The sequence below is a fragment of the Physeter macrocephalus genome, chromosome 21, assembly GCF_002837175.3.
Source record: "Physeter macrocephalus isolate SW-GA chromosome 21, ASM283717v5, whole genome shotgun sequence".
Taxonomy (NCBI): Eukaryota; Metazoa; Chordata; class Mammalia; order Artiodactyla; family Physeteridae; genus Physeter; species Physeter macrocephalus.
Window position 1 is genome coordinate 79,546,953 of NC_041234.1, and position 22,580 is coordinate 79,569,532.

At 39.4% G+C, this 22,580-nt stretch overlaps 1 protein-coding gene across 2 annotated transcripts; it reads right to left on the bottom strand.

The window, feature by feature from the left end:
- Positions 1 to 3,633: 3,633 nt before the first annotated feature.
- Positions 3,634 to 12,934, bottom strand: RAB9B (RAB9B, member RAS oncogene family). 2 transcript variants are annotated; one of them, XM_007123254.3, is made up of 3 exons: positions 12,804 to 12,934; positions 8,079 to 8,145; positions 3,634 to 7,097 (listed from the first exon to the last, which is right to left on the bottom strand). In XM_007123254.3, exon 3 carries the CDS (start codon positions 7,053 to 7,055, stop codon positions 6,450 to 6,452), a length of 606 nt encoding a protein of 201 aa, XP_007123316.2. In that variant the 5' UTR covers positions 7,056 to 7,097; positions 8,079 to 8,145; positions 12,804 to 12,934; the 3' UTR covers positions 3,634 to 6,449. The 2 variants fall into 2 exon arrangements, with proteins under 2 accessions (XP_007123316.2, XP_028338756.1); XM_028482955.1 differs by having other exon boundaries at positions 8,052 to 8,145.
- Positions 12,935 to 22,580: the final 9,646 nt, after the last annotated feature.

The window sequence follows — 22,580 nt, forward strand, 5'->3', positions numbered from 1 at the left end:
GTTTAGAGAAATAGGCCTTCTCTTATTTGGCTCTCATTGATGTAACTTGGAACAACTTTCTTCTAGAGGGCAATCTGCTAATATATATTAAAAGCCATAAAAATATTCATACTCTTTGGCCCAGAAATTTTACTTATAGGAAATAAACAGAGATGTGAATTAAGATAAATATTAGGGGCGTGCACTGCTGCTTTATTTTATAAAAAGGAGACTGTTGGAAAACTACCTAAATGTCTAGCAATAAGTGTTTGATTACATATATATATTTTTAAAATTTATTTATTTTTTATTTATTTATTTTTGGCTGCATTGGGTCTTTGTTGCTGTGCGCGGGCTTTCTCTAGCTGCGGTGAGTGGGGGCTACTCTTCATTGTGGTGTGGGGGCTTCTCATTGCTATGGCTTCTCTTGTTGCAGAGCACAGGCTCTAGGCATGTGGGCTCAGTAGTTGTGGCTTGCAGGCTCTAGAGCACAGGCCCAGTAGTTGTGGCGCACTAGCTTAGCTGCGGCATGTGGGATCTTCCCGGACTAGGGATCGAACCTGTGTCCCCTGCATTGGCAGGCAGATTCTTAACCACTGTACCACCAGGGAAGTCCCTGATTACATATATTATGGTAAATCCTTCAATAGACTATTTTGCAAGCATTAAATATAATCCCTAGAAGAATATATAATGACTTAGAGAAAAGTGTCATGTATGTTAAGTGAAAAAGATTACAGTAAGTATGTGCAATATGACATCAATTTTCTTTATTACATAAATATATTAAAACATACACATAACCGCACTAAAAAGTAATATTAAAAAATCTGGTTACCTCAGGATAATAGGATTACAGAAAACTTTTATTTTCTTTGCCTTGTTTTTCTGTTTCTTTTGTTCTTTCTGTTTTTTTTACCATGGGTGTGAATAACTTTTGTAATCAGAAAAAAATAGAGACAAAGTTTTAAAGTGTTTACTGGTGACACCGTTTTCCTGTTGGGAAGAAATGGAAAAAGAGACAATTCAAAGGTTATACCAACACTTGTTCATTAGACTCTATATTGAACAATATATTACAGGACACACCCTTGGCTGTTTCTACGGCAGCCAAGAACAATGAAAGAGAAAAGAGAAGAGATGAGCCTGTCTCTTGCTGCCTCAGAATGCACCACAGGAAGGCATGATTTGTATTTTAACTCTAATCAATACAGCTAGCATTTCTTTCATCAAGGCAACGTTTCTGAATTCCTTTTCATCAATCAATTAAGTAGAAGAAGCACAGCTTGGCATGTCTGGCTAAAATTCAGGAGTGCTATGGTAAGACTCATTACACATTACACATTTACCTATAATTCATAAAGCATGAAAGGAATTCACAGATTGCTCAAAAATACACTTACTTGTACTCACAGAACCCACCATTTAAAAATGCACTTAAATATGGCTGAACCAAAATTCTCTGTGTTGCCTTGGAGAAGACAAAGTGATTTATGAAGACACACAGATCACTGCAGCAGTTCCAATATGACTAAAGCTGATAATTCCTTTACATCTTGAGCCTCGAAGATGCTTATTCTAGCTGGGAAAGCACTAAATAAACCTTCACCCCCCTCAAAAAAAAAAAGCCCACACCAATCCTCACACAAACATCACCACCTCCATCAGCAAAATAAAAGCCAGATCTTTGCTTACCAGTTTTTGCAAACATACCAATAAGGGGACATTTAATAATTTAATAACTTTACTTTCATTCTTTATGCCTAGTTTCTATCATTATCCTTTCCTTCTCCTAAAGAGAAAAGAGTAAAGAATGGGGGCTTTATTGGTGATTTTAACTTGAGGAAATTAAAAAGACAGCAAAAAAAAAGGTAACTCTGAATGGTGATGGATATATTAATTAGCTTGATTGTGGTGATTATTTCACAGTGTATACATGTATCAAATCATAAAGTTGAACACCTTAAATATATACAATTTTTATTTGTCAATTATACCTCAATAAAGCTGGGGAAAAAAAAGAGACCAGTTTGGAAAAAAACATTCACATATATGAATATTTTATCAAAAAATGTATCAGTTTATCTGCCCTAAAATCAAGTGTAAGAAGAGCACTCTGCGGTAATGAATCCTACATCTCCATAGCAAGGAGGTAAAAAAGTGAAATGATTATCTGGATCACTGAGGTAAAAAAATATATATATTGCACTTAGAACTACTACAGGTAATTCAAATGAAAGTAGAGATGCCACTCCCAGCCTGAAATTACTCAGATTGGTGCTTCAATTTTTCCAGTGTGTTTTAAAAATTTAATTATAGAATTGAGGAGAAACCATCTATTCCACACCTTCCACTTCCAGGAAGAACCATAGCCAAACTATTTCCAAAATGTGAGAATCTATACTATTCTTTTCCTTCCTCCCTTTCTTTCTCTCTTCCTTTCCTTCTTTTTCTTTTTCTTTCTTTCTTTCTCTTTCTTTCTTTCTTTCTTCTTTCCTTTCTTTCTCTTTCTCTCATTCTTAGGATTTGCTCTCTTTACAGCTTTCATATATAACATACATCAGAGTTAATTACATTTATCATGCTACACATTACATCCCTAGGACTTATTTATCTTATAACTGGAAGTTTGAACTTTTTGACTGCCTTCATTCAATCCCACCCCCGCCTCCCACTATACTATTTCTTGAGACATAAAGAGAAAGAGATTTCCTACTGGGCTATGAATCAGGTAGAAAACCTGCAAAGACAGAAAGTTAGTTTTCTGCTTTTAAAGTATCAGTTTTGGCTGAGCAAATCCTTTTTAAGAGCTTATAAACCTATGACCTTTTAGCCTAAAAGTTACATCATTATAGCCTAATCAAAAGGATTTCGGGTGCTGTAGTTGAGGTTGGTCTGATAACTTGTTAAATGATTATCCTTAGTGATGGAAACAGTACATGTGGCAAAAAAAAAAATCTGTTTTCTACCCGCTGTGATTTCAACTGCCCAAAGTTCCAATAGGCAAAAATAGAGGGAGGGGAGAAGAGGGCTAAATCTGTGACAGATGGAATCACTGTAATGTAATTATGTGCTGTGGAGAGACTTGTGTCTGTAATTTAAAAGTCACCACTATGTACTGTATATTCAAGCCGTTCGATGCTAATCCAAGTCTCTTTAAAGTCCAATATGTGAGAAGCAACAGAACAGAATATTTAACAAAATTATCCTTTGCTTTCTGATTTGTTTTGCCTATATTTTCATGTTTTCCTAAGATCTGGACAGTATTCCAGTCAAGAAAATAAAGGGAATATGTATATTCTGTTTATATTTTGTGATGGTCTAATTTTGTTTTAAATTATAATGAAGAAATAAAGTGGAGAGTCAAGATCCAAGTTCTAGTCCCAATACTCTTCATGTATTTAAAAATGGCATAAAATAAAAGGAACTTCCCCACCTTAATCTTTTCAGTTTGTTTCCCAGTCAGTAGAACGGTATCTGTCTGATCAGTAGGTAGTGGCTGCTTGGAGTACCATGTGAAAAAATGATCCAGAGCCACATGTAGGGCAGCCTGAAAGAGTGACTTGATCGATAAATACTCTCTGTCACACCCACCAGTTGCTCAAAAAGGGAAAGGGAGAAAAGAAGCACAAACATTGTATACTGGTTATTCAAAATGCACTTTTTATTCACTTTAACACAGATGATATTTTTACAGTTGAAACAAAATATCTGATACACAATTTTGAGTTTTTAGCAGCACCTGCAACAAGAGGATTGTGGAATACCTCAGTGTAAAGTAGAGATGGCTGAGGCAGGCACAAATTAACCTGAAATTCATCAATCTACTGAAGACATATGGAATCTGAGGCCCCCTGAATGTTAGCCCAACACATGAAAATAAATAGATATTCTGTATGATGTTTTAATGGACCATTGAAAAACAATATAGTTCCATTTAGAAATATCTTGTTCCAAAAAATCTAGTGTTCATTAAAAAAAACACCTACTGAAAATATTGCACTGCACATTCTAGAGTACACAATTTCTAAGCCTATATGCACAGTTTCTTGTACTCACAGATTTCAGCCTTTGGTGTTTTTTTTATCTTACCCAAACTATATGTCCACAACCCACTGAGTATTACTCACCAAAATGCCACTAATTTTTGTCACTTAAGTGCTTTCATTAAGATATTGTGTAGTGATATGGCAGAAAAAAAATTGGTATGGCTAAGAGGAAAGGGGCTTCAAATGACCTAACACTTGTCTTGTATGGACAGGAGGCCTATGAATGGGATACCTAAGTAATTTTTTTACTTAAATGATCACATGCCATTCTAATAGTGACAAGTACATGCCATTCTAATAGTGACAAGTACTTTTGTGAGTGGATGGAGGTCTTTATGAAGGCCTGAGATCTACAAATAGAAACTATTATAAGCAGAGTGCAAGTAGAAAGAGAAGGCCCCAGGTCTCATGCACTTAAAAACAATTAGCATTTAATAGTTCCAACATACATATTTTCACCCTAACGTGATTGTAGCAAAATGATCATAGAACTTGGAAACCAGTGTGGCTGGCTATAGGCATAGGCAGGATAGAGACCAATACTTAAGAGCTGTGGGGTCCCAGTTCTGGCTTTGACTTCTGGCATCAAAATTAGTTGGACAATGGGGTCTGGACTATATTTAAATTGGAAATATTGAGCATTACTGGGTTAAAATATCATCTTCCACTTATCAATGTGGCCAAAACGTCCCAGAGCTCTTAAAGCACATAAGGTCCCACATGTAAGGCTGATTCCATATGTGGCTACAATGGAGAGTTCTAGGCTATATTCCTGTGAAAGCTCCTGCCCCCTTCCCAACCTAGGTCTCTTTTTGGGGTCATTTCTAACTGTCTCTCACTACCTTGGGTCACTATTTTTATCATAGATGTTGTAAAAGTATAGATTAAAAGCTATGCAGGACAAATATATCAACTGACAAGAACTAGCTGCATATTCATAATATAGCATATAGCTGGCAGTCATGGTAATCAAAATTTGACAAACTGTTTTTGTATTTTAATATGGTATCTTCAGGATGCTTATATTGGGCACATAATGATTACTCAGAGCTCAAGAATTTTTCCTGCCATAGTGCAAAAGCAAAAGAAAGAGCTATGTAGTTGCTGTTAAATGCTGATCCCAGAGTAGTTTGAGAAATTTTAAAGTCCCTTTCCATAGTCTTAGCTGTTGTCTTAAGATATATCTAACTATAACATGGCACTGAAACGTAGTTTGTAGCTCGCAGATTCCTAGAACTCAGAGCTGGAAGGGACCTTAGACCAAACATCTAGCCAGTACAGAAATTATTTTTATGATATTTTAACAGATGGTCATCCAGCATCTTGAATATTTTCACTATTAAGGCAGTCCATTCTATTGTTGGACATCTCTCATAAGTTCATTCTAATGCTGGGTTAAAGTATGTTCTCTTGTTACTTTCAACGTCCTAGTTTGGCCAGCTCAACATACAGTGCATACAAGAAATCAGTTCCTTCTTCTACAATAAATATTCGAGTTACGGAACCTTAGGAGAAGAGTCCAGTATCCTCCAACCGGTTCTGAAGGCTTCTCTGAGAGCACAGTATGGTGGACCAAAGGACCATCAAAATTATGAGCAGAGTGCACTGCATCCAAAGCCATATACTAAGCAGCATTGCTAAATTGATAAGAGGTTGTCAGAGAAGCAATATCCCTGTGCAGCAAAAGTAGACTTATGAAGTGAAAGCAGACCAACCTTTTCTTTGCAAGGGTGGTTGGCATATTTAAACATAATCCATTCACTAGGACCCTGTTACTTCAAACACAAGGAGTATAATAAATCTCCAGTGTCATTAGTGTATCTCTTATTGAGATGGTATTTTTTTGAAAAGCTCAGATGGGAGCAAACCATACATAAGGATTTAAACAAGGCAGTGTACATCATTATACTTTTGCATTCCTAATAATTACAACCTCTTTATAATTCAAGCTTAGGACATCCTAGTTTGCATTATAAACTTTATTGTAATACGACTCAGAGTCTTATTTTTTTCCCCTTTGGCAGACATGTCAGAAACTGCCTGGCAAGAGTTGATGGTGACATTTGTTAGTTGATTAATGGAATGCTTTAAGGGATAGCTGTAGCTCTTTAACTCCTTCATGCGGCTGGGTTCTAAGTTTAAACTGTGATTTGAAAAATATCTAAATCTTTCAGAACTAAAGCTTTCTGAAATGTCCTGAAACACACAAGAAGGAAATAGCAGAAATCACGCAAAATACACTTGGCTTAATAAAGCTTTTTTTTTTTAAATCGCTCTACAACTTCAATTTGAAAGGCTCTGATTTACAATCATAACCTTATCTCTTACCCTTTTGTATGTGTGTGCAGTCTTAGAGGGGCAAAGTTATTCTTACACTACTGACTGACCAGTTGGGGCACACTTTTAAAAGGCTTCCCACTTTTAACAGCATGAAGATCCTGCTTTGGAACCACTGTTCAAGTCAATAGTGTGACCTAACATGCAATGCTCCAGCTGTTCCTCTACAGCTAACACCTGCCTGACAGCTTCTTCAAAGGCCACTGTCACATTAGTATCATCTTTGGCACTTGTTTCTAGATAAGGGTAGTCTCCATTCTCCATACACCAGGCCTGTGCCTCCTCAGTAGTCACTTGCCTATCCTCTTTGTCTACTTTGTTACCCAGAACTACAAAGGGGAAGTGCTCAGGGTCTTTCACATCTGCGTAGTAGATGAATTCTTTCTGCCAGTTACCAAGGTTCTCAAAGCTCTGCCGGTCATCCACGCTGAAAGTCAAGAGGCAGCAGTCTGCTCCCCTGTAGAAGGGTGTCCTAAGGCTCTTGAAGCGTTCCTGCCCTGCAGTGTCCCAGATCTGGAGAGTTACAAAACGTCCATCTACCTCCAGATCTCGATTTAAGAACTCTACCCCTATGGTGTGAAAAGCCTGGGAGTCAAATTTATTGGTTACATAACGGTTCATGAGCGAGCTTTTCCCAACTCCACCATCACCCAAGAGAATGACCTTTAAGAGCAGGGATTTCCCACTCATTGTTGTAGCACCAGATGGAGATGAGTTTATAACCAAGAGAACCTGAAAATAAAAGAAAAAGTAGAAGGTAAAACAGTTAAACCTGAAACTGAAATCAACTTCATAGTAAATTTCTCTGAATTACAAGGCCTTATTATTTAACTTCTCTTAATTCATGCTCATTAAATGATATAGTACAGCAGAAGGAATAAAACTCTTTTTCCATAAGGGAGAAAATATGTCTTGTTTTTCTGAAGTCTCTTGCCTGTGCCAGGAAAATGGCTGAATGCCATGCATAAATGGACTAGCAGATGGTGATGTAATCTGGTTCAGTTCTGACCCTATTCTAGGGGAGAAAGCCTAGAACAGGAATGCTACTCAAATGTGTAACGTATTAGCTTCTGGTGTGGACAGTTCCAAACAAGAGGCAAAGAGTATGAAATTGATTAGAGGGGTTTGAAGTCTGTTCCTGATGGACCCAAGAACTGTTGAGGAGAGAAAGCTGTGTAAGCTGGAATCTTGATTCTGTTAGTAGAGGTTTAGGTTAGAATCACATTGGACCCCAGAACTTGGGAAAGAGAAAAAGATCAGGTTTCTTCAGGCATTTGCCCCATTATACTTGCATTGATATGGATACCCTCACAAGTAAAAGATCTTCCATAATCTTTTCTTCATGGAACAATGGCACTCAAGTTGATGATTGTTGATTGGTATCATTATAACAGCTACCATTGAAGAAGAAAATCTCGAATAGCTTATTAATTTCTGGATTTAGGTTCTAATTCCATAATAACACCAATGAAAACATACTGTAAACTCTAAAGAGCTAATAATTATACAGTATCCTTCTTGTTACCTCCACATTCTATACATGAAATACCTAGAATTCATCTTAAAATAAAAAGATCAAACTGAACAACTACTTTGTACTAGATTTTGTTAGGTTCTTTCAAACGAGGTCCATTGTGGGAACTCAACAATGATGATCAAATAAAAACATATAACATATATACCTACCTAGTTGAGAATAAAATGTAAACCTACCCAGTTGGGTCTTTGTCACAATCTTAGTCTTTTTCTTGTTGTTGCTATATTCTTTCTTTTTAGGATTCTAAAAAACAGATTGGGAAATATTATTCATAAAAATTGATTTAAAATAAAGTTAAGGCTATCTTTATATAAATATACTCAAGTCAGGAAAAAAAAAAAAAAACAGACCAACCTCAACTTACCTACAGAGGATGCTTTTCACAAATATACTTGAGAGTTCAAATACTATAAATACCTAACATGGACAAAATAATTTTATTGCATGGACTTTAACTTGTCCTAACTTGAGTGTACTTTATATGATTTTTAAAAGTTTTATATTGTCTCTCTATTGAGCTTTCCATTCAAAGTAAAAGCAAATCTAAGAAAGTAGATGATATTCACAATAGCTGATATTCAGGAAAGAGAAAGCACAGAGGAGTCTAAGATATGTTGAAATTCTAAGTCAGAGATGAAACTCCTTACCTTTCTACCTACCAATGTTCCCATCTCCAAGAAAGTTATTAATGCACTCAGCCTTGAGGGTGTCTCTGCAACTGATTCCACAAGATCAGAGAAGAAAAAATATGTTTGGGGACTCCTTGTTTACAATATATAATCTTGGCTAATTATTTTACTCATTAATTTCAGTCATCTGTCTTGAACACAGGTTTTAGCGTTTAACTGGCTTTATTAAATTCAAACACAACTTCATTTAAAATTATAGTTAATTATGGTAAGTGTCTTATTTCAGCAGCATCAAGAGTACTGGTCTAAAAAGAAAAAACCGTTCCTAGATTTGCTGAGTGTTCTTTCTTACTGAGGAATAAAGAAGCTTTTAAGAAATCTCTGCTGCTTAACAATCTCATGTTATTTTTTCAAATGTAGAAAAAGCATATAATAAGGGATTCATTAGAGATCTAAATCAGTAATTATGAATTTAAATAATGTCTTCTAAACTGATAGGTTTTATCCTCCTTCTTGGTCTATATCTATTCTAAAAAAATTCTCAAGTTTCCTACAATTCCTGATTTTTGTCCTGTTTTTTCTTCTGCTCTCAAATTGCTGTCTTTGGAACTAGCTCAAGTAACAAACATTTCTTTAAATGGAGATGAACCAAGTGTTAGCACACTTCTTTTTTATATTGGTCTGTAGGATAATTTTACAGAGCAGAACTCTTGAACTCTCACTTGAAGGAAGTACAAACTTGGGCACAATATTGACAGTATTACGCGCCCATGCCAAGTGAGCTTCCTTAAGTTCTTAGCAAACAGGTGTCCATATCATTAAACGGCTCACTAACTCTACTTTCCCGGCTGCTGCGGATAAACGCAAATGACGGGTCAAGGACTGAGTGAATATGGAAACCAAATACTCGGCTTCAGGAATAATGAAGTATTAATAACTATCTGAGATATTGCTGCCGTTGCTCGTGCATCCCCTATTTGGTCATGTGCACACATAACTTCTGGGTGCATAGGGTCTATACCAGGGAAGAACAATGCAGTTCAGTGTCAAGTGCAGTGGGCTGGCAGCAATCAGGACAGTCTTCATCGCTGTTTTCCCATTCATTGATTTTATGAACTTGGACAGGTCACTTAATCTTGCTGTGTTTATTCCTATATAAAAATAGAGCTGGTAATACCTGCCTTACTTAACTCACAGGATTTGGGAGGAAACAACTTATGAAGTTTGCAAAGATTTGTAAGCACTTATTGAAATTTTTAGTTTGGGATTTTTGTTCCTCTTGTTCTCCACCTCCTTTCATTCACTGGTGGGGGCCTTGTGACTCAATATTAACCTTTCTCGGAAAGCACCTGCCAGTGGGAGGATAACAATTCTTCCTTTTCTCTTTCTTCCATATCTGAGAATGCCTTGTTCCCCAACAGTTTTGAGCATTTGCATATACCACAGAATCTCAGCGTTGGAGGGACCTTAAGGGTCTTCTTGTCCAATCCTGCAATTGATGCTTGAGAAAACATTTGAGTGCCTATTGTGTGCTGTGTCCTTACTAAGGTGACCCTACACTTTCCTCTGCTGTCTCCAACTCCCATTTATTTGCTGGAGGTAAAAATGAATACAGTTAGGCTTGTCTCCTTGCTTTCAGTCACTAAATCCTGATGATTTTTCTTTGCAATATCCTTTTCCAGTCTTCTGCTACCATCCTCATTTTGGTCCACATCTCCTTGTATCTAATCTACTGTGAAAGCTTCCTGGCTCTTCTCTCCCTGCCTCTAGTTTCTCCCTACCTAATCTACTTTGCAAAGCTTCATCGCTTGAGCACCCACTGAATGTAGACCCTGTTGGAAATCATACATGTTTAAGGCAAGGTCTTACCCTCAAGGAGTTTATAAATTCACATATAAGCTTCAGATCTCATAGTTTACAGTTGAAATAGTATCATTATACTGTCTTATTTTGTTAACAAAATCTTTTTTTCCTGCACAACCAAATTCTAAATTCCTGGATCATAAGGCCCTTGTTTGTATGTGTCTTTGAAGCCCCTTCATGCAGCACCAGAGTCCTCCATATGGATAGTCAATAAATATTTGTTTATTAATTAGGTAAGTACCCAGAACTCATGCCTCTGAATTGATGCACAGGTACAACAGATCCACAGTTCTGTAAGATATCCAAATATTATTATTTACAAGGTGACTAAAGAGCAGAAGTTATGGACTTATCTGGATCACTTTCTAGATGGGACTTAACAGGAATTCCACCTGTTGAAAGCCAGTGGAAATGCTCCAGTTTCCCTTCATCTCCCTTCACATTAAAAAAATAAATATATAAATTTCTCCACTCCCACCAAAAACAAGAGCAGAATAATTATCTCCACATTATGTTTACCGTGGCTGCTGGCATCCTCATCATCATCATCCTTATTTGAATATGATATCCTTTAGTACATACTTAAATTAAAAAGAACTAGCACAGTACAAGAACAAACCAGACAATTTTTTCTCCCCCCAAATATGCCAAATTTAAATCAAAACTTAAAAGAAGATAGCATTAAGTAGGCAAAGGGATTCTTTGATAACCCTAAGTACATTTAATAGGAAGGTCAACTCCCTTATGCATCCCTTAAGGATCCCATATCAGGTTAGGATTTGGACTAAAATGTTTATTCTAATTTTGATCCTATTCAGAGAAAGATCTGGCTTTAAATGATTCAAATATCCCAGAGATGTCATCCCCCTTTCCTACCCCACTCCCCAAAACAGAGTAACAATCATTCTCTAAGGATAGTTTTTTCACTTTTTTTTTCCCAATTAGGGTCTACGTCTTGGACAGTAAGGTGAATTAGAAATTGATATAACTGATACTCCCTAGCTTTCTTTGCTCTTCAACACACTTGAAACTTTCTGAATTTGCTGTGTCTGCACCCACACAGGCTTATTAAAATTACCGTATTTAGTTGGGGATGCTTGGGGGTGGGGAAGGAGGTGAGGGAGGAGGCAGTACAATGATAAGAAGGAGGTTGAACCTTTGAAAATAGTACATTTTAGTGTGATAATGAAGAGAAAGAAAAGCAAACTGGCAACACCAGTTCGGTTGCCATGGGTAGAATGATGCTCAAATCCATAGTGCAGATTGTTTGGGAGCAAGTTTTGAGAGGGATGTGTACTGCAGGGCTAAGGGTGGGGGAAGAGAAACAGGGGAGGGCTAGGCAGTGGGTGAGAGTGGCCCTGGTGGCAATTGCACAGGCGAGGAGCCATAGTTAGAGCTGTGGGGAAAGCCCATCGTATGGTGACACACCGGTTGAGGCTCTTCAACTCACTGTTGATTCCTGGAACAATATTTGGAAATACTGCACTGGAGAACTGGGTGGGGCTTTCTTTAATCTACGTAAAAATCAATACAAATAAGAAATGATTGGATTTTGAGACCCTCTACCTTGAATGGTGTAGATTGTTTCCAATACAACCTGATGTGTGGGGCTGGGGATGGGGGAGGGTTCCGTAGCAGGGAAGCCCTCTCATGCACTGGATTCATTTTGTAGGGCTAACAAGTTATCAGCTACATCCATACTCTGAGTGCAAATGCCACAGCTGTCATGCCACAGCTGTCATTGCATATTCCTACATTTACGCCCATATTTATATCCTACATGCAACTAGAAGGGTCCAATGTGGAATTTCACCTCCAACCTTTCACTCCTCACAAGGACAGCTCTGGGGCTGTGAGCCCGAAGGCACACTAGATAGCAATTTGGCACTGTCCGCAGGCCACTTCCTGAGTAGACCTCCTGGAGACGAATAGGTAAGGTTTGGGTGACATTAAGTGAGCTGGGTACAGGGAAAAGAAGCTTCCTTAGGAGGCTGGGAATGCTGGCATCTCCATGACAGGGGTACTGTTAGCATCGGGGACCCAGAAAGTGATATGTCACGCATAGTTCCAACTACCTCGGACCCAGGTTGTCTCACCTCGCCCCCAGCTCTGAGAACCAGCGGCTGTGGCGCATGCGCACTGAGCCACACCCGCTCCCCACAGAACCCTGCGCCTCTGCCGGGCTTTGGCAGCTGCTCTTGATTACTCAGCAACGCCCCCCTCCACCGTCACCTACCCACCCCCCAACTCCGACCCCGCGGCGCGTAGGCCCCTTTCCCAAGGTGCAGCTGCCCCCAGGGGATCACCCAGACCTCCTTCTCTCCCTCTGCTCCCGGGCCTCCCACCTTCTGGCCTCCCGCGTCCTCCGGCCCTTAAGCCACGCTCGCTGCCCCCGCACCGGCACCTTACCCAACACAATGGGAGAGAGGCGGGAGAGGGCCGCGGGGGCCAGGCCGGTCAGCTCTGCGTGCCGGCAGTCCGGCTCTTCGGCGACACCGTCACTGCTCCTGCCGCCTCCTCGTCCTCAACGAGGCGGCAAGTGCAGCTTGGACCTAGGTGGCCTGACAGCTGCCGCTCGCGCCCGCTGCTGCCGCCGCGCAGCGTCTCGCGCCCGCGCCCGCCAGGGGAGGGGGCGGGGCCCGCACCGCCTCCTCGCGCCCCTTTTTCGGCGCCAGGGACCGGGGGTAGACGCCTCCCGCCCTCGCGCGTCGAGAGCGCTCCCTGGCTCGCTCACACTTCTTTCATGACCAGTGTCCAACCCTGGTCTCCTTTGTCCTCCTCCTCTCCCCTCGCAGATCAGTAGGCACAACGACAATGGACCGTCAAATATTGCGCTCCCACTTAGCTCCTCTGTAGCTGCAGCCCCATTTCTGGCAATTACTCTTCGACCTACCTCATTTATCCTACCTCCAAACCCTCTGCTTTTGCCAAGAGGATAGCACATACACACTCTTATTTAAAATAACTCAGGGAAACACATGATCACGACACATTACTAGGCCCTCTAGCTGGCTATTGCTCATGAAATTCTCATGGCAATCCAAAAGGAAAGGTTCACATCTATAGCTCAGGCATAGAAGACACACTGCCGTTTACCCTTACAGGTTACCGTTCTAGAGGGCCATCCTAAGAGCATTATCTGAGGTTCCCAGAAATGTTGCTGGGGTAGAATGCAATGTTCCAATTGTGCCTAGCCACCCAACCAGTCATTTCTTTTTGTCTCCTGTGCCCCTCTGGTTCCTCCAACTAATTCGTTATTTTTTTTCCCTGAAATCAAAGGAGAGTGGAGCTCCTCGGGTCATTTAGCTTGCACTCCATCTCTGTCAGGCAGATTCATCTTTGAAACTTCCCTGTTGTCTGATAACCCGTCCCTAAAGTGGCACTACGCCTCACTCTCCACGTGCCCCCTCATGGCCCTCACGCACCCTGCCTCTACTTAGGCCACGCTCTTTCTGCCTCTTCCCAAGTCAACCACTCAGTCAATTCCATAAACCCCAGCTTAAATGTCACTTTCTCAGGGTAACCTCAACCCCAGAATAGAGTAAGTGCCCCAATTTATTCTCTTGTAGCCTCCTATATAGCCTGCTGTACTTTTCTTTGTAATACTTAGCAGTTTATGATGAGATATTTATTTTAAAAATTTTAATTAAAAATTTTAATTGAAGTATAGTTGATATACAATATTGTATAAGTTACAGGTGTACAACATAGTGATTCACAATTTTAAAGGTTATACTCCATTTATAGTTATTATAAAATATTGGTTAAATTCCCCGTGTTGTAAAATATATCCTTGTAGCTTATTTTACACATAATAGTGTGTACCTCTTAATCCCTTACCCCCATCTTGCCACTTCCTTCTTCCCTCTCCCCACTGGTAACCACTAGTTTGTTCTCTTTGTGAGTCTGCTTTTTTTTTTATTATATTCACTGGTCGGTTTTATTTTTTAGATTCCACATATAAGTGATATCATACGGTATGTCTTTTTCTGTCTGACTTATTTCACTTAGCATAATACCCTCCAAGTCCATCTATGTTGTTGCGAATGGCAAAATTTCATTCTTTTTTACAGCTGAGTAGTATTCATATATATATATACCACATCTTGTTTGTCCATTCATCTGTTGATGGACACTTACACTTAGGTTGCTTCTATATCTTGGCAATTGTAAATAATGTTGCTATGAACATTGGAGTGTGTGCATCTTTTTGAATTAGTGTTTTCCCTTCTTTTTGGATATGTCCCCAGGAGTGGAATTGCATATGGTGGTTCTATTTTTAGTTTTTTCAGAAACCTCCATACTATTTTTCACAGTGGTTGCACCAATTTACATTCTCACCAACAATGGACGAGTGTTCCCTTTTCTCCACATCCTCTCCAATATTCGTCATTTGTGTTCGTTTTGATGGTAGCCATTCTGACATGTGTGAGGTGATATCTCGTTGTGATTTTAATTTGCATTTCTCTGATGATTAGTGATGTCGAGCATATTTTCATGTGCCTGTTGGCTACCTGAATGTCTTTGGAAAAATGTCTATTAAGGTCTTCTGCCCATTTTTGGATTGGGTTGTTTGATTTTTTGATGTTGAATTGTATGAGCTGTTTATATATTTTGGATATTAACCCCTTATTGGTCATATCATTTGCAAATATTTTCTCCAATTCTGTAGCTTGTCTTTATGATGAGATATTTAAATGTATGATTATTTGCTTGATAACTGCCTTCCTCCACTATACTATATTGCACTATAAAGTCAAGGACTGTGACTGTTTAGATTCACCACCATATCTGCAGAGCCTAGGGCAATGCTTGTTACATAGGACATGCTCAGAAAATATTTGTTGAATATGAATGTGCTCCTACTTAAACCAGTCCTGCCCGCTACACAAACACACTAAAACACTCTTCTGTTGGAGAAGAAATGCACATAATCCTTTAAAGAAATTTTTTACTCACACATTCTTATCTGTGATAAAAGAAAACTTTTGAGCATGGGCCCCCATATATGTATTTATAGATTTTATACATGGCCTACTGTGCATATCTATTTTATATATACATTATAATACATATACATTGAAAATACTCCAACACAGAAATTTTAAAAGAATGACAAAAAAACCAAACATGTTGATGTTCCAGTGTTTTCTTTCTGCACTGTATGAACTGTTTTGTGAACTGCTCAAAATAACAGTCCTTCAAATTAGAGTCTCATCTTTATGTGAATCTATATTTTTTTGTCCTTTTCTCATAGATGCTATTTTACAACAGTTTAGTCACCTCTGAGAATCTCCCCAAACCTATTTGCAAGTTTTAAGGGCCTTTTAATTTCTAGGCTTAGATACCCAGTTCTGTAGTCAGAAGCTCATAACTGCTGAAGGCATTTCATATTTGCAGAATGTTGGAATCCTTAGGGATTAATTAATTAATCCTTAGGATTAAGCAAAATCCTATGTTAGCCCAAAGACTCCTAAACAAATCCCATATTAAAAGAGTCTCTAGAGGCTACTTGAAAAGCAACTACCATACGCGTAAAATAGAAGAAACATGACTACCACTAGTTAGGAGAGAACAGCACAAGGTGGATAGCTCAAAGTTTCAAAATACCAGCTGTAGGTTTTGTGGCTCTTGGACTGAACTATTCTAAATGATCCAGCATTGAGATCTGTCAAACCATGCCCTCCATCAATGATGCTTCCATGCATAATGAAATAATATAATCCTATCCTTGTAACACAGTTACACACACACACACACACACACACACGCCTCCACACACACCCACACACCAGTTTTTTACCAAAGCTAGAATCATACTATAGTCAGTAGGTTGGAGACTAAACCAAAATTGTCTCTAGGTACTGGAGAAAAGGTTACCTTTGGAGAGTGACACACACATGCAAAAATCAGCATTCAGTATATGAAATCTATTATGTCCAAAAGCCCCGAATCCTAATTCGGTTTTAAATAGATTGATCTGGGCTTAAAGAAGACATAATTTGAATGTGATTAATATAAAATAAAAGCCTGATTTCATGTTCATAAGATGCTTATGAAAAATAGAATTCAATGAAGGGTTCAAATAAATTCATAAACACTGCATACTATTTCCTTTCCTGGAGAATCACAATGCATATTAGAACATTAAAGCCTCTTGGAATCTTGCAGTGAAGAAAGCATTTTTTAAAAACCAGAGTTCTGTGACCACAAATTTCTTTTGTTTATTGAACATCTGTCAACAGGACTAGTATACCTCAGAACCCAATTTGGCAACTGCTGTCTTAATTGTACAAAGTTGTAATGTGATAACAGAACATTGGCTTGCCTTAAATGTGGATGGTTGTATATGTCATCTTGCTTGGCCACTCAGATTAATTTATAGTGGCTTCCTGGAGACTTGTGCTGTGAAAGATTCTAAGGCACATCTAGCTAAGTAGAAAAGAGTGATTAGTTAGTGGTGGCTACCATGGATGAGGCAATGTGTTTGGCATCCTTGGCCTGGAATATTTACATGGCAACTATACATGCCATATATCCAGATAATTCTGATTTTGAGTATTTTCTTCTGTTGTCCTCACATTTACAATAATACTTATGGGACCATCTGATGTTCTATTCAGAAAATATAGTAGCACAGATTTGTAAAAAGGAAATTGGGCAGTAAGAATTTGTCAATATTTACCTATCATTGTCCAAAAGCAAGTCATTTGTTCTGGTGGCACAATAATTTTTTATCACTTGATATGTGAATAATCTTGTGCAATAGGGATGCTTTGCAAGATTTTCCATAGCCTGAAGGAAAGATCTCTGAAGATAATCCAATGATTGAAAACATCAGTATGAACTCAGTTTTATTATTTTAAAAATGCATGTATTTTCAAACTCTGTTCACTGAAAACAGTTCAAAACAGTGAAAATCCCAGTACCAAAGAGCACCTCTAGTGCCCAGACTGAGATTCTAAATATCATTTCCCAGTAAAAGGAATCAAGGTTTCTTAGAGAAATGGCTGATTCTAGGTCTGTGGCAAGATATGTCCAAGATGAATCTGGAATATCTTGTCACATCAGATAGCAAAGAAGCTATGGAGCCCCAAGATAATAGAAAATATATGTATTGGTCTCTACCCCATGTTTCTGGCACAGAGCCCCTGAAATGCTTGTAAATTCCTGAATGATTAGAATGTTATCTTTTGTTCTAATATTTGGTCTTTGACCCCAATTCCTGACAAGGCTCCTAAATCCCTTAGAATTTCCTGAATGATTGGAGTATCTTTTGTTCTAATGAGGCAACTCTGGGTGGGTTCTTGCATGGCTCCTGGATGGGGGCTGATCTCCAGAAAGACCAAGTCATAACTAGAAGCTTGGAATTTCATCCCCATCCTCCACTTCTCTAGAGAGGGGAGAGGGGATGGAAATGGAGTTAATAACTGATCATGCCTATGTGAGGAAGCCTCCATAAAAATACCCCAAATTATGGGGTTTGGAGATCTTCCAGGTTGGTGAGCACATCCACATACTGGGAGAGTGATGCACCCCAGCTCCACAGGGACAGAAGCTTCTCCACCGGGAGCCTCCCAGACCTCGCCCTATGTAGCTCTTCATCTGACTGTTTACTGTATCCTTTATCATATCCTCAAATAAACTGGTAAACTTAAGTGTCTCCCCGAGATCTGTGAGCCGCTCTAGCAAATAATAAAATTCAATGGGGAGGAGGTCATGGGAACCTCTGTTTTATAGCTGATTGGTCAGAAGCACAGATAACAGCCTGGACTTATGATTGGCTTTTTCCCTATACAGGTACACTACTAGGGCTGTGTCAAAAGGACTTAGGAGCTAAATTGAAGAGAGTCTCACTAGCCAAACATGAAGCAATTTGAACATCAGTAAACACAATAACTACAATGGATTGAAATATATCAAATATGTTTAAATACATGAATTCATGATGACACAAAAATGTAATTTGTCAACTTGGAGAAAGTTATGAAAGTAGCTCATTATTTTAAAACTGGTAAATAAAATAATGAACTGAACATTTAACCTGCCTTTCTTATACACATTCTTTCTCTGTGTAACCAAATAGTTCATGAGGAGAATGTTTCAGTAGAAGATTTCCATCTAATAAATTCAGAAAGAATGATAGAATTTTACAACGGCTAATGAATTAATGGATATAGGCAATGATCATCAAAGCCTGCTAACATTACAAGAGTAATAACCAAATATCATCTGACTCTTAATGGAAAAACAAAGCAGTGCTTATGAAGTATTTTGCTAAAAAAGTAAAATTTGAATCCGATCAAACCTCTAGATATAACTATGAATTTTTAGGAAAAAGGACAAAGATATTAAATAACATCACAAGAATGTAAGCAAGAACACGTAAGACTTGAGTTTAGAGTTGGGAGGTTGGGAAGGGGAACTCCACAGAAAACAGCATGGTTTCTTCAATAAATAAATTGCAAGGAGAATCTGAAAATTGTATTTATAATGACATCAAAACCAAAATATTTTGGAGTAATTATAAAAAGAAGTGCAAAACTTATACTCTTAAAAACAACAAAATGTTGAAAGAAATTAAAAAGATCTAAATAAATGGAAAGACATTCCATGTTTGTGGATCAGAAGACTTAATATTATTAAGATGGCAATACTCTCCAAATTGATCTACATATTCAGTGCAGTCCCTACCAGAATTCCAGCTAGTGTCTTTGTAGATATTTATAAGCTGTTCCTAAAATCCATATGGAAATTTTGTAAGTTTACAATTTATCGATTGTAAGTGGATAAATTGGCACATGGCCATCATGAGGTTGAATAGCATGTATCAGTCTCCTTTCAAGTTTCTGGAACCTGAAAAACTAAGGATAGTATCCTACATCTTGCCCATTCACTGAAGCCTTTCTACCCTTTGAAGTTCCCCTGTAATAGAAAACCCACTTCCCCCTGGTACCTTCAGAATTCAATATACAGACTCTTGGTTTTGGCAGGGCTTTTAGAGTGACTGATTGAATCCACTGATTTCCGAACATAGCTGCACATTAAAATCACATAGAGGATTTATCAAAACTATAGATTTCAAGTCCCTGACTTTGAAATCTCTGTGGTGGGGCCAACAAATGTATGTTTTTAACAAGTTCCCTAGGGGATTATGATAAGCTGGCCCATGTACAAGTAATTAGGAACCCTGAACTTTTTCTAGCCTCTCATCTACTACAGGAATTCCTTTGACAACTCTGTGACTTGTGGTCATTCAGCCTCTGAATAATGACTTCACAAGCAGCCCATTCCATTATTTAGACAGTTTACTTTGCTAGAAAGTTCTTTCTTATGAAATGATGAATTCTGCAACCTCTAACTCTCCTGATTTTGGTACTAGTTCTGACCTCAGAGATGGCAGATAGGTTTTGTAGAAGTCTCTCTTAATTGAAAGAAAAATAAAATCAGAAATACAAGTTCCTCCTTTGATGATGGTGAGTAGCTTCTAAAAATAGATTACTTGTCAGCAAAAGAAAAAACTTCAAAGCGAATACAATGTTCAGCATCTCTGGGCAAAAAGTTATTGTTCCTGGCTTCCCTGGTGGCGCAGTGGTTGAGAGTCCGCCTGCCGATGCAGGGGACACGGGTTCGTGCCCCGGTCTGGGAAGATCCCACATGCCGCGGAGCGGCTGGGCCCGTGAGCCATGGCCGCTGAGCCTACGCGTCCGGAGCCTGTGCTCCGCAATGGGAGAGACCACAACAGTGAGAGGCCCGCGTACCGCAAAAAAAAAAAAAAAAAAAAAAAAAAAAGAAAAGTTATTGTTCCCTAAAATACCCAAACTGTCTCTTTTAAAAGATAAGAATTTTCTTAAGGCTGAAACATTCAACACTTTAATTTCTCTTGAGATCATTGCAGATCTGTTGTCTTATAGTTGTTTCAAATGCTGCAAAACATTGTTCAGATGAATGTGTAAGTCATAACATGATGGTTTGTGTAAGAGTTAATGTTTTGAAAATTGTGTTGGCTAATGTAAAACATCCAAAGTAAGGTTACTCACTTTTCTTTTTTAAAAATATTTTTTATTTTTTTACTTTTGGTTGTGTTGGGTCTTAGTTGTGACACTCAGGATCTTCGTTGCAGCATGCGGGATCCTCTGCTGTGGTGTGTGGGCTCCTCATTGTGGTGCGCTGGCTCCAGAGCACGTGGACTCTGTAGTTGCTGCACACCAGGCTCTCTAGTTGTGGCCCGCATGCTCAGTAGTTGCGGTGCCCGGGCTTAGTTGCTCTGCGGCATGTGGGATCTTAGTTCCCTGACTAGGGACTGAACCCGCGTCCCCTGCATTAGAAGGCGGATTCTTAACCACTGGACCACCAGGGAAGTCACTCGCTTTTCTTAAAGAAAGTAGTGTGATAGTGGCCCCACCCCTTGCACGCCACTCAACAATGACGTCTTTCTTCTATGGGGTCTCGAACTTTTTCCGCAAACTTTCCTGGCTGTGGAGCTCCTTACTCTTGTCCCTTCATGCTGTCTTTTCACAGCCAACAGGTGTTGCCTCCCTCTGTCCACGCTCCAAACCCCACTTTCCAGCACCCAACCCCCCTCCGCAGCGGGTGACTCACGACTCAGGCTGAAATGCACAGAGTTGCAGTGTAGACCATGTGTGCAGTACTTACTTTGTCTTGCCTTCCACAGACCTTCTGCTGCATTCTCCTTTGATTCCCCCAAAGGTTCTTTTCTGTCTCAGCTGATTTCCCAACCACGAGGGAGTTTTTCTGAGTGCAGAGACCTCCCCTCACCTTCAGCTTCCCGCCAGGGTTGCTGGTCCCTTTTTTGATTCCTCTTCCCTTTTTTCCTTCTTTCTTTCATCCTACCCAGTTGTGAGGGGATTTTTCTTGTGCTTTTAGGTGTCTGAAGTCTTCCACTAATGTTCAACAGGTGCTCTATGAGAATTGTTCCTAAATGTCCATCAACAGAGGAATGGATAGAGAAGACGTGGTACATATATACAATGGAATATTACTCAGCCATAAAAAGAAATGAAATTGGGTCATTTGTAGAGATGTGGATAGACCTAGAGAGTCATACAGAGTGAAGTAAGTCAGAAAGAGAAAAACAAATATCGTATATTAATGCATATATGTGGAATCTAGAAAAATGGTATGTGGCGAGCATTGCCCTCTGAGGAATGTAAGGACCCTCGTAAGCCTTAGGGCCCAACTGTACTCTCTCCTTGGTATGCATCCTGGACTTTTGGTATGAACGTAAAAAAGGAGATGGTCTTTGACCAGATCGTGCCGGAGGCCTGCTCAGATAATGAGAGTCTCTGGTTGTTCCCGAGAGCCAGGAATAGCAGCCCTGGAGGGGGAGTTGGTGCCTTTATGCAAGAGTAATGGTCCTTTTGTGTAGATAAGGTGGCGACTGGGCCGGCCGAGATGAAGAACTGGTTCTTTAGAACAATGTTTGTGCAAAGTTTCCGCTCCCGGGGATAATCAATGTGGAAAATTCTTGCTTTGGAAGTATATATATGACTATGCTGTGCTAATAAATTCGCCTTGCAACCATCAGTTGTTTGTGACCTTCTGATCCCATACCTTGGTGCTTTTCCATTCCCTACCCCCTCTCGTCGATCGTTGCTGCACTCTGAGGACCCGCCGCGGCTGGTGGCAAGTGGCGCCCGAACAGGGACCTGACGAGAGGGACATCTGAATCTCGGTAGGTGAATCCCCGGAGTTAAGAGTGAAAGTGTGGCCACATAGTAAAATTGATAGTAACTCGGGGCAATAGTCAGAAGGAAAACATTATGGGACAAAAAGGATCTAAGGAGCGACAATTGTTCGCTCAAGTTTTACTTTCGATGTTAAAAGCTCGCGGCACTACTGTGACCGCTTCTCAAGTTTCTGATTTTCTACAACATGTTTATGAAGTCTCTCCTTGGTTTCCAGAAGGGGGCTCTGTGGATGCCGCTATATGGAAGAGGGTTGGAGAGGATCTAAAAAGGCATTACGATAAAAATGGACCGGGTGGGGTACCTGTTATTACGTTTAGTCTATGAAATTTGATTAAAGACTGTTTCGAGCCCATATATGATTCAGTACCTAACTTGTGTGATATTTCCCTTCCGGTCCCGACTGCTCCCCCCTTGATGGCTAAAAAGGCTCTTAAAATCTCCTCTGATGAGGACGTCTCTTTCGATTTGGCTGATG

What these genes read in the sequence shown, in the direction of transcription:
- RAB9B (XM_007123254.3), bottom strand. Translation starts at nt 7,055, where the DNA reads ATGAGTGGGAAATCCCTGCTCTTAAAGGTCATTCTCTTGGGTGATGGT.